Here is a 13830-nt window from a genome sequence, read left to right on the forward strand (position 1 = left end):
ATATCGTGCTCTAATCTACTGTATTCTCACGATCTCTCAATCTTTAGTCTCATTGGTTTCGCTTCACTTCCACGCCCCTCATTCAAGACTTTAGTTTCCACACCAATCACAAAAGTCCCGTTTGAGTGAAGGCACGTACTATGGCACCATGGCATGTATGTGGATGACGATTAACAAGTCAATGGTATCGAGATTAATCTAAAGGTATCTACGCTTTTAACTTTCGTCCATTCAACCTTTACCATACTTGAAGGTCCTTTTCCACTACCCCGGGAATCCTCCTCTAGCCATTTTTCTCGCCCTTCCCTCCCTACGGTTGTGATTAGCTCTCGATCCCTTATTCGCTTCTTTCCTCTGTCTAGCGACATCAGTCTCCTTATCACCACTTGTACCCGCCACGTTTCCATTGCCTCTTCCCCCTCTTCCCCCACCACCTCTTCCACCTCTACCCTGTCCTCTGATTCTGCCTCCTCTACCCCTATTACCATTTCCATTCCCGTCTTCCTCTCCTTCAACAGCTTTCCACGACGTACTCTCCAGACTTGCCTGCTCTCCCTTAAACGTAGCAAATCGAGTTTCAAGTCGTCGCATTTGTCTAGGGTCACGAGAAAGCATGACTGCCCATCCCTCGAGTGCTTCGTCCGTCATGCCTGTATCTTGTCTTATAGCTGCTCTTTCTTTGCTTCTACGAGTGGTTGCATCTCTAGCAAAGATACCTGGTGATGACTTGTAGGCACGGAAGAGGGTTTCATCATGTGCACTCTGTTGTGAGTTGTTCTCGGGGTTGGATTCTTCAGGGTTGGCAGAATCAACCGTTCCGCCAACATCAGCGACATCATATGTATCGTCTCTTTCATCATCGTCGGAATCAAAAGCAGCAAGTGCGGAGAGAATCGCGGCTTTATTGGGAGCGGTAGAGCGATCTTGGAGCACATCATCTGCTGTTTGATCAGGGTTGCGACGGCCAAAATGCAGGCGAGATGCGTCAACCGTGAGCTGGTCAAGTTCGTCATCATCAAAGATATTGCGGCGAGTAGGGAGCTGCGGGGGAGTCGAATGGGGTATTAAGTCGGCATGACTTGCAGATTGTTCGTTGGGGAGTTCGCTATGGCAATAGTTAGAGCAGTGACTTTGGAAAAACGATGATACGTACAACTCCTCATGTCGATCAGCATTGTTTAAGCTTGGTGGTAAGGATCCATCCAGAAGATGAGATATGACTTCCTCCGTATTATCATTGTATTCTTCAAGTAACTTCACAATAAAGCCTGATCCGAGATCTGGGAACAAATCCTGAACCTGTGATATGAGACTCATCTGATGAACGTGTACATTACTATTTTCATGATCATCGTTGCCAGCCAATCCCTTGCCTTTGTTAGGTTTCTTCTTGACAAGGCGTAAAGGCCTTCCGCTACCTCCAGGTTTACGAAAGCCTTGTAGAGTAGCAATCACCGACTTTGCTCTGCTAGACCCCGAGCCACTGGCATCGATTCTTTGCTGAAGCTGCTTCAACACAGGTGTTACCGTGACCAACTCAGCAACCAAAGAGTCATTCACATTAGTTGGGCCTTTCTTATGTGCTTCAGCCGCAGCATTCAAGGAATAAAGTTGGTCGACGAGTGATGAAATTCTTGGTTTAGGGCCTTCTGTAAGCCCAATAATACAAAGGTAGATAGTAGAGATGATGACCTTTCGTAGTGGTGGGTTCATGAGCTTGTAACAACTTATAAGAGCATCCACGAAATCATCCCCAGCCATGAAGAACGAAGCTGCTTCAGGAGAAGCGTGCAACAGTTGATTCAATCGTCTCAATTGTATTTCCGAGCCTTTGAGATCTCCTTTGATCCCAGCATCTAGTTCTTCTGTCAACAAGCTCTTGACACTGCTCAGAGAGCCCTCGATTATAGAAGAGTGCTTGCTCCATACTAATGTTGTGACTTTGCTGCCCTTTTCCTTTCCATAAACTTTACATACATCTGCGAGAACTTCCCAACACAGTAACGATTCAGGCGACTTGTCAACGCTAACCAGTCTATAGAACAGAAGATACGCTTGCTTGCGAATTTGCTTGGTCTTTGAGGGATTGGCTAACGAGTTCTCGTCATGTGATAGAGCTGTTTCGGCAAAGTAGGATGCGAGGAAGGTTGGTAGGGATTCATCTTTTGCTGATATCCGTACAAAATCCGGAGACGGTATTGATAGATGTGCCTCAGTTAGAGATATCCAGGCGTCTAAGCAAGCCTCCCACTCCGCCGGTAGCATATTTGACCTCCATGATAGTTTGGGATATGGAACTAAAGGTGGGAGAACTATTGATTTCGAGGCCATCTCTGAATTCTGATGTCGTGTCGGTAGGGTGGAAAGTAAGTGTGAACTCGTAAGATAGGATGCTATTTTGAGGCCAGGTCAATAGGTGGTAGGAAGTCTTATATGGCACACCAGTGCTGTCCTCGTCTGGGCAATTAATTTGATGGAAAGTTAAATAAGCTATATGTATTGAGAAGCTTTGGTCGTCTGGTACTTTTTAAGGGAAATGTATTTGCAAGTGAAAGCAAGAAAGCGCAATTGAAGAATATAAATGTATCAAAATATGTACAATAAATGCTCTCGCCGTTTGACTCAACATGCAGTTATACCATTAAATTACTTCCGCTGCTACTGCACTCGGCCACGCTTCTCAACTTGACCACCAGACCCACCTATCAAATCAATGATGATGGCATCTTAGATGAAAAATATGTAGATGCCTTAAATTGCAGTCAATTTCTGCGCGGGAGATATTAAGGCATGAATATTCGTAAAAACTCACAGACGTGATTTTTATCCAATAGGATTCATTCGTCTAACCCTGCAATGCCAAGACTTTCTCCCACAGTTTTCGTGAATCTTCAATTTTATCTAATCTTCGCGCCAAATTTCAGAATTCTTTTTCTACGACCACCTTCATCACTTTGCCGCAACTGGAACCATCGTTCGAGTCTTGAAGGAATAACATCAATCAATAGAATCCCATTCTATCAATCCATTCAATCTATCAGCAAACATGTCTTACAACAAGGATAAGGATTTCGCCGGTGAAGGCCCAGTATGTTTCCTCCAAATAAATTCAACATCCCCCCCTCGTTTGCGCGAAGTCCAAGTCGCATCTCGAATTGGAAATATAGATCATGAAACTAACCTATTGTGCTTCTCATAGAAAACCCACAAGATCAGAATCACCCTCACCTCCAAGAAGGTTGAGTCCCTCGAGAAGGTCTGCCGTGAGCTCATCGAGCGTGCCAAGGGAAAGGATCTCCGTATCAAGGGACCAGTCCGTCTCCCAACCCAAACCTTGAAGGTTACCACCCGTAAAACTCCTTGTGGTGAAGGTTCCAAGACCTGGGATTGCTTCGAGATGAGAATCCACAAGCGTCTCATTGAGTACGTCCCCCCGCCTTCTTTACAATTGGATATCTGGCAGAAGATCGAGAGGCCTAGAGAGATCCAAACAGAGAACAATATACTAATTGCATGATAGTCTTAACGCCCCTACCGAGGTTGTCAAGCAAATCATCATCAACATCGAAGCTGGTGTTGAGGTTGAGGTTACCATCGCTGCATAAATTACTTGAATGTGATGAGAAAGGGAGGAAATGATGGTGAAGAAATAGGTCGACCACTTTATCAGGGTAGACAATTGAACGCTGTTCCTCTCATTTATTGATACTCTATGATACCTGTGACATTTAGTGACTGAGATATATGTTGCCAATGTGTATTTCTGTAGATGGACTTTGATGTATTGCTACAAATCCATCACAGGCAGAAAATATGTAGCATCCATCCAACCCCATCTTCCTAGTTCCCTCTTTGAGTAACCCTATGTTATCGCAAGACCACATTCGACTTTCCATTGGCTACAGTCAATGTATACCTTTCCCTTGACACGTCTATCATTTCCATAGATATCCTCATATCCGCGCTGATATACATCCCCAACTCTCCACGACCTACTGCACCATTCTCCTCGGCATCGTCCTCACCATCTCAAGCTCCGATCTATCCAAACTGCACAATCATCTCTCTATCTCCAAACATCCCACGAAAACGAGTCAACACACACACCCCAAAAAAAAAGAGAAACATCTCACATTCAAAGCACAATAGCTTTCCAGCATTCCAACACATCAATCTACATAAATCATCGACAGAAACCCTAGCCCTAGCCCCTATCTTCTTTCTCCTCACCTCCTCAACCCAAAAGTCCAAACTCCAAACCCCAAACTCCAATTCAGCCCAGCCAACCAAAGCAACCAAATCCTCGATTCTTCCACACTGCCCTCCCCTCCCCCCTCCCCCTCCCCCTCCCATCTCCCCACCTCCCAAATAGATCCCCCTTCCAAGATACCAGACCAAAACCAAAATAGAACTAGCCGCATATCAATCAATCAGTCAATCAAAAAGTCAATCAAAAAGTCAATCAAAAAGTCAATCAAAAAGCCAATCCAACACTACACCCAAGTCAAACCAAACCAAGTCAAACCCACACACACACCATCCATCCAACCCCCTCCTACTCACCCTCCCATCAACACATACACAACATATACAAACATACAAGTGCACAGAAACGCATAAAACCACATACAAACATACACAATAAACCCAACTAACAACACAAACACAAATACAAATACAAATCTCTCCACTTTCACCTCCTTTTCTTTCTGACATGTGTGAAATGGTTGAGGGAAGTACTTCCTACTCCAGCTTCCATAATCCGAATCTTTACAACTCCTACATTCCCAACTTCGAGTGCTATTCGTATCTACACTTGAGATCTTGATATTTGAACTTGAGAGATATTGGCATAATCAATTGCGGCTGTTGTCCACATGGCCAAATTGACACCCATTCCTATGTCGACTTCGATAAATGTTGAACCTCGAGGCCCAATTCACTGAAGCCCTCCCCTCCCAATAGATCCCATCCCCATATCACTTGTCACACGAAACAAACTGACACTAAAAAAAGAGTTCCCGATTATTGTATCATAAATTCAGGTAGGTATCGTCATTTCTCTCTTTTCTTCCTCCAAATAAAAACTACAATATGTACAATTGAAAAGTATCTTCATCCTGTTCGTCAATGTCACAACACCCTTTTGCATCCCCAGCCTATCTAATGTTCCCCACCACGAACCGCGCGCAATATATACTCGAAGCCTAGTACCCAACAGTCGGCTCTCAACAGTATGAAATACATTCATGTTTTTATCTCAGATTTCCACTCATCAATCCCTTCTACTTCCACTCCATCAAGTACAATAATAGCAGAAAAAAGTTTTGTGTGTTCACACCACATGTATGTACATATTGGTAGTAACCCCCATAGAACGCCGTGAATACTCCAAAGGTTAGATCAGATCGTTATTCAGGTCTGCGTTAAAATTTAGACCAAGCCAGCTGCTACATCAGATGGAGAATTTCCAAGGTATCCCCAGGATTGTTCGGCCATGTAAAGAGCTGCGGTGTTGACCTTCCAGTAGTCATTGAACGTACTGAAAAGGAAAACGTTGGATGCGTTGGAAGCGAAAAGATCCTTGATAGCTGCCATAGCAGTGGTCTGAGCAGCAGGAGAGGCGACAGCCTGATCGTGAGATGTTCCAGCAGATGGCCATCCGGTCTCAGTGATAACAATGTCCATATCAGGGTTGGACAAGAGGGCTCTCAACTCGGAGATTTGGGTGCTGAGGAAGGTACCAGCAGCATCGGCGGCGGTGTTGGTATCGAAGAAAGGATGGCAATTGACAGCGCAATAATCAACATTGTCGCAAAGACTTGGGTAAAGCTTAGTGGCAGCCAAGGTATCAACGGCTACAACCTTTCCAGGGTAGTTGGCAGCAGAAAGAATAGATTTAGCAGTAGCGACAGCACTGGCAACACCAGCAGCATCAGTCACACCGTTGTTGACCCACTCATTTCCGATGGAGATGGTGGTGATCAAACTCCAGTCGCCATCAACAGCATCGACAATTGCTTGAGTTTCAGATGAGACCTCAGCGAAATCATATACACCAGCGAAGATCGTGAAACCATATTTCTTGGCGGCTACCAAAGTAGTGGCGACTTGATTGCAATCTGTTCCATAGATACGGACGGTAGAGTACGAAGATGGAATTGCGGCAAAGTCCTCGTTCACTTGGTCTTGAGTCTTGCAAGCATTGTTAGCCATGTAAGGAGAGTATGCGAATCCATATCCTCCAGACGATGAAGCGACAGCTGAAGTGGATGCAGCTGCAGCGGAAGAAGTAGTGGAAGAGCTCGAAGCGACTGGGACAGAAACGACGGCACTGCTGCTGGAAGAGCTGACAACGGGAGCAGCCGCACTGGAAGAAGTAGTGGCAACGGGGGCAGCAGCACTAGTGTAAGCTACAGAAACAGCGACGGAGGCGGCGACTGAGACTTCGACACTTGGAGCTTGGACTGGTGTTGTGCTTGCAGCGGCGGCGGTAGTTGGAGTGGATGGTTGAACGGCAACGGCAGCGGCAGCTTGAACATCGACATCTGGAGTAGACGTAGTGGCGGCACTCGAGGTAGCGACAGATGGGTTCGATTCATAGACGGTCGTGGGTTCGTTGTCAATATATTCCGTTGTAGTTGAAAGAGGGGTACCGTCAGTGCTAACATAGATGATGACTTCTGGAATTTCGGTAGCCTGGATGACGACGGTATCAATCACTGTAACCAAATTTCTCTTGTCATGAACGGCCCGGTGAGCATTGTGACGGTCTGTGGTGTATTAATACATGTAACAAGAATGGATTGCGCTGGCGAATACATACTGAATGGTTGAGCCAAAGTCAACTGGACAAGGGAGAAACCCGCGAGGGACAAGATTGCGCTCTTCATATTGAATGTGATATTGAGAGAAAGAATGTGTTGGTTTGAAAGTCGAAATAGATTCTTCTATCTATTGCCGGCCAGCGGTTAGTTCAAGGTCCAGTTCAGAGTTGACAAAATAAACAAGAAGGATGGAGACAAGGAATGAAACATGTAATTGTTATGAGAAGGACAAGATAGAAGGTAACGGAGAGTCAAATGAACTCCTTGGGGAGGGTAGAAATTCCAATTTGATCTCTAGACGCCTAGACATCTAGGACCCTCGAACTTGACCGGTCTAGAGAATGGCTTGGTGAAGCTTGACAACCGCAGTAAAATTAACCAACCTTAGATTTCGAGGTCGTTGGAATGTGGATAAGGTCTTGAGAATGTTATGGCCAAGAAGGTTTTTAGTTTCAATCGGAATATCAACGACGACAGGAATGTTGTGTTTTCTTGGTAATGACCGAAATGAGTGAGTTGATCTCGAGGTCTCAAGGTATCAATGAGTGTTGGGCAAATGCAAGCAGAAGATGCGCGGCAAATTTTGCAATTGTAAATGTCGACTTTATTTCTGAAAGACGTCTAGGTCCAAGAAATAAATGAAAAGGAAGGTTGTGAGATTTGACTGATTATCAAATCGTCGTCGAGGTACGGAGAGAGAGAGAGAGTGAGTGAGTGAGTGAGTGAGTGAGTGAGTGAGTGAGAGTGTGAGAGAAAGAGAGTGTGTGTGGATGTTGAAGGATAGTGATGAGAAATCGAAGATCAATTCAAACTTCTAAAAAGGGATTAGAGACTTTATTAATTCTGGCGGTGGAGAATGAGAATAAAATCAACAGGAGAGGAAGGAACCAACAATGGAAATGAGAATTGTTGTTGTTGGAGGAAGAGGAAGAGGAAGAGGAGGAGGAGGAGGCTTGGTTTTGTTTACGGAAGCACTTACTTATTCAAGGTATGTATTCAGGTGTCTAGGGACCCAGAAGAGGTTGACGTTCCTTTGTTCATTTACGACTCCACTCTGTAATTCACTCCAAAGTAAGTGAAGTACGATACGAAGGAAAGGCGAGAAAGGCAAGAAAGGCAAGAAAGGCAAGAAGGGTAAGAAAGGCAAGGAGGGCAAGGAAGGAAAGGAAAGATCACAAGATGATCCAAGCCAAAGTCAAAGTCAAAGTCCAGTGCGAATAACGGTACAACGGTGGAGGTGGTGGAGGCTGACTGGGGATGATGAGAGAGAGATGTTAATTGACGATGAGATTGGACCAAAACGGAAAGAGACGCCCCTCCGTAGCCATGAAGATCAAAAAGTCTAGAAGACGAGAAAGACCAACCTTCTTTTTCCCCGGCCAAGGCAATCTGAGGAACGATACCGTGTGGAGTTTGGAGAATATCTGTACAGTGTATGTTATATGTTGCGTGTTACAACGTATGAAGACTGGAGCTGAAACCGGCATGACATGTATGTTTGTATGTTTGTATGTTTGTATATGGGGTCTTGATTCTGTGGTGGAAAAGCGAAAGAAAGGTTCATCCCAACTTCGTGCTCTCACGTCTTCAAGGTCAAAGACTCGACATGATGGGGGCAAGCCCCCAAACCCCCATAGCTCGCTACGCTCGAGATGCAAGCAAGACTCAAGACTCAAGACTCGAGAGCGGCCGCATGGAAGAACTTGTCGACAGGTTGAAGTGGAATGAAACGAAATGAGATGAAATGAAATGAAATGAAATGAAATGGAAGATCAAGAAAGTGGAGGATGAAACAAGGATTCTGGTGTTGCAACTTACTCACACAAACAGACAAACAAACCACTTACCATCTCTGCCCATATTAATGTAATATCTCCAGCATTGATATATATCCACTTTCTATATCATGGCCATGGTCATGGTCATGGTAATATGTTGTGACACTTTTCTGACTGTACTCACTGCATCTCTGTACTTTGTACTCACTCGTCCATACTCGAGTGGCACATAGATAAGGACCGGCCCCAAAGACAATAACTCCTCTGATTCTGACGACTCTGTTCTGTTCCTGGCCATATCTTTCGTTCCTTCCCAATTCGGAGCTTGGTATTTTAATTTTCATCTCGTCTTTGGGTGTACCTAGTACCCATCCGTAATCTTATCGTACATCGCTAGCACCCGCCCTACCCCCGAATTTGTGAAACTTACTATTATGCAACATGTAACTCCGAACAACAACCTTTGATAAATCATTCCTTCGACCTGAACGTGACTTGGGTATCATCAGTAGCTATCCACCGCTGTGTGTGTGTATGTGTGTGTGTGTGGCCAAGACTTAAACGCTGCAAGAGAACCTTCTTTTTTTCCTGCCCTTTCCATCCCCCTTCCCCCTTTCCACTTTTCAAGCAACACGAACCCATAAGTTGTAACAACCCACCAACCACACCTCGCCAGACCACGCAGACCAAAAAGCTCTTCAAAGTTTTCGTTCGCAAGGGCACCGATGACAACCCTTTCCCAAGAAAATGTGGAACCAGGAACCAGGAACCTTATCCACACCCGCCCACGATACCTGCCCAAGAGATCCCAGCCATTGTCCAGGACCTACGTGGTCCTTAATCAAACGACCCCTTCCAACCCATCGGAGCCCTGATTCCTGAGTTCGCCCCCAAACCACAACCTATTGGATCAGTCCCTCACCACAACACACTTCAGCCAGCCGCCGAACGAGTAATCTCCAAATCCTGGTCGTCCGGTCGGTGTGTGTGTGAGTGAGTGTGGTGTGTGTGTGTGTGTGTGTGTGTGTGTGTATGTCAGGTACAGTGTGCAGAACAGGGCTGCAGCAATCCTTACCACGTTCCTCCGATTGGATCGAGATTGGGGCTAAGAAGAATGGGCCTCCTTCCCTACTGTAAGACGCAACCGATGGATGAGCGAACATTGGCGATTCGAAATCACGGCGCCAGAAAATGTTCCGAGCCCGATGGCAAGATCCAATTGTGCAAATCTGAATTTGCCCCCCACAGTGTTGAGTTGAATTCTGGCAGCACAATTGTCCATCTGATTGATTCTGACGATATGAGCTGAAATGAAATGAAATGAAATGAAATGAACTGAATGGCATTGGATGAAGCATTATTCTAAGTGACCAGGCATTCGATTCGTCATAGTCTCATTACCACGAACCTAATAGGTAATAGGTACTAGGTAATAGGTAACAGGTAAGCCAAAATGCCATGTCATGTCACATCCAACCCTACTACTACTAGTACATACATACATACATACATACACACAACACATACAATACAGTCTACCGGACATATCCGTGACAGCCCCTCGTTCCAACTTCCCAGTCACTTCCCCGTCACGTTCTACTCAATTCCGACTCCTGGTAAAACTTTCATGCCCTGCCCTGCCCTGTCCTGTCCGGCTGCCAGTCCATCCATCCACCCGCGTCACTCACTCTGCCCTAAATTTCCATTAGAGCGGCAATCAAACAAGCCACGAGGCGCCAAGTCTTCCCTTCCAGACTTTGCTTGACGATCCTCTCAGGCACCATCTGAATGTCACTGGCTCACTGGTCGGTACCTGCATATTTTATCTCTCAGCCTATTTATCATTCATTCATTTATCCACCAAGCTCATCCATCCTATTGACCGATTCTTTTTTTTTTTTAAAAAAAAAAGTAAAAAAAACAAAAAAACTTTGTTTATACCCCCGGTGACATCGAGGTCCACACCCACAACGCATTCTAGAAAAGTCCAAGATTCCAAGAAGAGAGAGAGAGAGACGGTGAACCGAACCGGGTAGAAGCAGTAGCAGAAGCATCGTAGAAAAGCTAGTTTCCTCCAGAGACACTCTAATTAGATAAGTGGAAATCTACACCTCACCTCACAGAGGAGACAGTCCGTACAGTCCCGTCACCGACAAGACAGACTCCATCTCGATTCTAGATTCTTCCGACACCCTTCTCCTTCATTCATTCATCATCTGTGCTGTGAAAAGTACACGCATACCCATACCCATATCCATACATTGTCCATTGTCTCCATTGTCTCCATTGTCTCCATGTGTCCATGTGTCTACCACTGAATCAATAATTTACCACCACCACCACCAACAACAACAACAACACCATCTCTCTGAAGCAAGCTGGAACTGCCAAAATCGTCTCCATACCCTCCCCCTCCCCCCTCCCATTCCCAAATCCAACCCAGACAGCTCCTCCCTCACTCAATAATTAACTAACAATCAATCAATCAATCAACCCAACGACACAAGAACACAATACACAATGCTCATAGATTCAATTCGGAATTGATTCGATCGATGACACCCACCCAAACATGCGTGCTGAGCCCCATGCTATCCCGTCCCAATTTACTCAGGTACGAACATCCTATTTATTAGACTTTTACACCCACCCGTCTATTTATCCGCGAATATATCTGATATATAATCAAATGAACATGGAATCTCAAAACCTAGGGCTATCTACGAACAATCTCATTCCTCGGTAGAAAATAATCACCCTTGAAATGCGCAGTACCATGAAAATGGCCATGTGAAAATATTCATTCGTAACTTCTACTTTTTATATATCTGTATACTCATCAAATACACATACCCCATTATTATACATTACAGCTCTTCCAGCCCCTTCACATCCCGTTCTCCCAACCCTTATTCATCTATCATCCATCATCTATCATGTAAAAAGAGACACCCCGCTACGAAAGATGCAGCTGGAGACACATGCAATTTAGGCCAGTGGCAAAGCCAACTTACTACTCGCCTTTCTAGTCAAGACTTTCGTAATAGCATGTCGGATAACGACACCAGCCTTCTCAATCTCCTTTTTCGAGAGTCCTGTCGTAATGCATACTTTGAGTGCTGGTTGTAATTTCCACTCTTCATCTTTGCCATTGCTACCCGAGTAGACTGGCATACTCTTAAGTCTAGTGATCATGACTCCATTGGCGAGTGTCTGTGTACAAGTTAGTGAATAGAACCATTATTAAGTGATATAATTGCTTGCCTCGTCAACACATTCTTGCATGATACGTTCTTGTTCCTCGATACTTAGACGTCTGGAATTGACTATGTCTTGCTTGAGAACAAGGAGCATCACCGGGTTTTCAACGGCACTGGTGCAGTGAACCCAATCACTCCTTGGATCAAGCTGAGCCCTCATTGCCTTGATATTTTCTCTACATTGTACCAAAACCTCAGGATTAGTTTGTAGCATGTTGAGCGTTTCACTAGCGGTAGTAGCCAACATAGCTGGTAAGGCCGCGGAGAAAGTGTAGGAAGCAGCAGTGATACGCTGATGTTCTACCACATCGTTTGAGCCTGCGCAGAATCCACCTCCAGCACAGAGAGGTCCAGCCAATGATCCGATCAACATATCAATTTGTGATGCATCCACATTCTGTGCTTCCGTAAGACCGCGACCAGTTCTACCAAGAACTCCAAAAGACCATGTCTCATCCAACATCAGGCGGAATTTGTAACGACGTTTGAGTTCAATCTAATGATTTGTTAGTTATGCATACGAGCATCAGGATACAAATTGAAATAATTACCAGCTTGGGCAAGTCCACGCAATCACCAACAGTTTCTGACAATCCCTCTGTAACAATAAATCTTCTGGTCAACGGTCTCTTGGCTTGTTCCTTAACCACCTTCTGCAATACCCTTTCCAAATCTTCCATATTGTTGTGTTCAAAATACTTGACTGTACTTCTAGAAATCTGCAGACCTTTCCTGATCGAGTAATTGCTTGCTCGATCCGCCACAATAATGTCCCCCCTTTTGCAAAATGCTGGAATCACACTCGAAATAGTGGAAAATGCATGAGCATACACAATGCATCCTTCTGTTCCCAAACATGATGCAATATCCGCTTCGGTCTTCATGTGTACATCTTGAGTGCCGTAGAATTGAGGGGGTCCGCAAGGTCCTACACCATAAGTTCGGAGAGTTTGGATGGCCTTTTCTTTGACTTGCTCGTTGCCAACGAAATTGTAGAAGTTATAAGATGCGAGATTCGTTACCGTTCGGCCATTTGACAGCTTTGATTTTGGTCCTGATGGCCTTCTTTTTGTTAGCACACTGCATAAGGAGGATATTAGAGAAGGGAAAGTTGAACTAACCCTACGATGATGGGCGTTTTCTCGCTGTCTGCTTCTTCGAAAGGAGTCATTTTTGCAACCAATGGCTCTGGCTGCCACTCGTCCACCAAGTCATCGATTTCCTGGTAGTAAACTAGATCAGTCTCCATGACTTTGACTCGCAGACCAATTTCCTTGGGGAAGACCGCTCACCTCCTCCGTCAACTGGACAAAGTTATTGTTATGCGTCACATAACTCGGTGCCAACAAATATCTAATGAAGAAGATAACCAGAACCAATTCAATAACAGATCTGACTGGATCATCCTGATAGCTCGATTGAATATAGCGGATGAGCATGGCAGAGCCAGGCACCTTTTGAAAGGTCGATGTGATCTCGTTCATGGACGAGACCATGTACGATTGAATATCCTGAAGGTCCATGTCGATAGCAATCGGGTTGGCCGGAATCACAGAAGAGAATTGAGTATTGCGTTGAATGGACGATTGGTAAAAATCGTTCCCGCTTCCGCTCGTACTGGCACAAAAAGTTGCTGGCTTGTTCAACGATGGTTATCGCGACTTGCTGTCGGCTTCGCGTAATTGAATGTCCGAGAAGTTCGACTTGAACAGGTGGGCTTAAGATAGATATACTGTCACTAATTGTATAGATATCAACGAGGCAAAAGAAAGATGCGATTATTGTATTGTATCTTCTTCAAGGACTATATGTTTATATTATCGATTTATGGGAATGAGCTGGCTAGAATGTGATGTGGGCTGCAAAGAAAATTAGTAAGCTAGTGAAATTCATGCTACGATTCTCTGTGAGAGAAAAGGAGGCACGTCAGAGTTCACTCGTTTCATTCAAACATATTGGACTAAA

General features: G+C 44.9%; 4 protein-coding genes across 5 annotated transcripts; 1 reads left to right on the forward strand and 3 right to left on the reverse strand.

Moving 5' to 3' along the window:
- Positions 1-154: 154 nt before the first annotated feature.
- On the reverse strand, positions 155-2669 carry Bccue3. The gene is made up of 2 exons (XM_001545404.2): positions 1154-2669; positions 155-1105 (listed from the first exon to the last, which is right to left on the reverse strand). Exons 1-2 carry the CDS (start codon positions 2329-2331, stop codon positions 265-267), a joined length of 2019 nt encoding a protein of 672 aa, XP_001545454.2. The 5' UTR covers positions 2332-2669; the 3' UTR covers positions 155-264.
- A 189-nt stretch (positions 2670-2858) lies between these two features.
- On the forward strand, positions 2859-3698 carry Bcrps20. The gene is made up of 3 exons (XM_001545405.2): positions 2859-3088; positions 3200-3423; positions 3521-3698. The coding sequence occupies exons 1-3, from the start codon at positions 3047-3049 to the stop codon at positions 3603-3605; spliced, it is 351 nt and encodes a 116-aa protein (XP_001545455.1). The 5' UTR covers positions 2859-3046; the 3' UTR covers positions 3606-3698.
- A 1309-nt stretch (positions 3699-5007) lies between these two features.
- BCIN_02g06910 (hypothetical protein) lies at positions 5008-7954 on the reverse strand. Of its 2 annotated transcripts, XM_024691481.1 has the most exons (4): positions 7807-7954; positions 7211-7641; positions 6827-6954; positions 5008-6773 (listed from the first exon to the last, which is right to left on the reverse strand). In XM_024691481.1, the coding sequence occupies exons 3-4, from the start codon at positions 6891-6893 to the stop codon at positions 5434-5436; spliced, it is 1407 nt and encodes a 468-aa protein (XP_024547252.1). In that variant the 5' UTR covers positions 6894-6954; positions 7211-7641; positions 7807-7954; the 3' UTR covers positions 5008-5433. The 2 variants fall into 2 exon arrangements, with proteins under 2 accessions (XP_024547252.1, XP_024547251.1); XM_024691480.1 differs by lacking the exon at positions 7807-7954 and having other exon boundaries at positions 7211-7800.
- Positions 7955-11326: 3372 nt separating this feature from the next.
- BCIN_02g06920 (hypothetical protein) lies at positions 11327-13728 on the reverse strand. Its single transcript, XM_024691482.1, has 5 exons — positions 13158-13728; positions 12987-13087; positions 12417-12927; positions 11870-12361; positions 11327-11818 (listed from the first exon to the last, which is right to left on the reverse strand). The coding sequence occupies exons 1-5, from the start codon at positions 13386-13388 to the stop codon at positions 11594-11596; spliced, it is 1560 nt and encodes a 519-aa protein (XP_024547253.1). The 5' UTR covers positions 13389-13728; the 3' UTR covers positions 11327-11593.
- Between the last annotated feature and the right edge of the window lie 102 nt (positions 13729-13830).

This window comes from Botrytis cinerea, chromosome 2 (genome assembly GCF_000143535.2).
Source record: "Botrytis cinerea B05.10 chromosome 2, complete sequence".
In the NCBI taxonomy this organism is placed as follows: domain Eukaryota; kingdom Fungi; phylum Ascomycota; class Leotiomycetes; order Helotiales; family Sclerotiniaceae; genus Botrytis; species Botrytis cinerea.

Bases quoted from the DNA above. Each gene is read 5' to 3' on its own strand.
- BCIN_02g06920 (XM_024691482.1), bottom strand. From the start codon at position 13,388: ATGGACCTTCAGGATATTCAATCGTACATGGTCTCGTCCATGAACGAG. The intron at 12,362-12,416 runs GTAATTATTTCA...ACAAATCATTAG, and splicing joins GCGTGGACTTGCCCAAGCTG to ATTGAACTCAAACGTCGTTA. The intron at 11,819-11,869 runs GCAAGCAATTAT...ACTTGTACACAG, and splicing joins TGCAAGAATGTGTTGACGAG to ACACTCGCCAATGGAGTCAT.
- Bccue3 (XM_001545404.2), bottom strand. From the start codon at position 2,331: ATGGCCTCGAAATCAATAGTTCTCCCACCTTTAGTTCCATATCCCAAA. The intron at 1,106-1,153 runs GTACGTATCATC...CTATTGCCATAG, and splicing joins GCTGATCGACATGAGGAGTT to CGAACTCCCCAACGAACAAT.
- Bcrps20 (XM_001545405.2), top strand. From the start codon at position 3,047: ATGTCTTACAACAAGGATAAGGATTTCGCCGGTGAAGGCCCA. The intron at 3,089-3,199 runs GTATGTTTCCTC...TGCTTCTCATAG, and splicing joins ATTTCGCCGGTGAAGGCCCA to AAAACCCACAAGATCAGAAT. The intron at 3,424-3,520 runs GTACGTCCCCCC...ATTGCATGATAG, and splicing joins ATCCACAAGCGTCTCATTGA to TCTTAACGCCCCTACCGAGG.
- BCIN_02g06910 (XM_024691481.1), bottom strand. From the start codon at position 6,893: ATGAAGAGCGCAATCTTGTCCCTCGCGGGTTTCTCCCTTGTCCAGTTG. The intron at 6,774-6,826 runs GTATGTATTCGC...AATACACCACAG, and splicing joins GACTTTGGCTCAACCATTCA to ACCGTCACAATGCTCACCGG.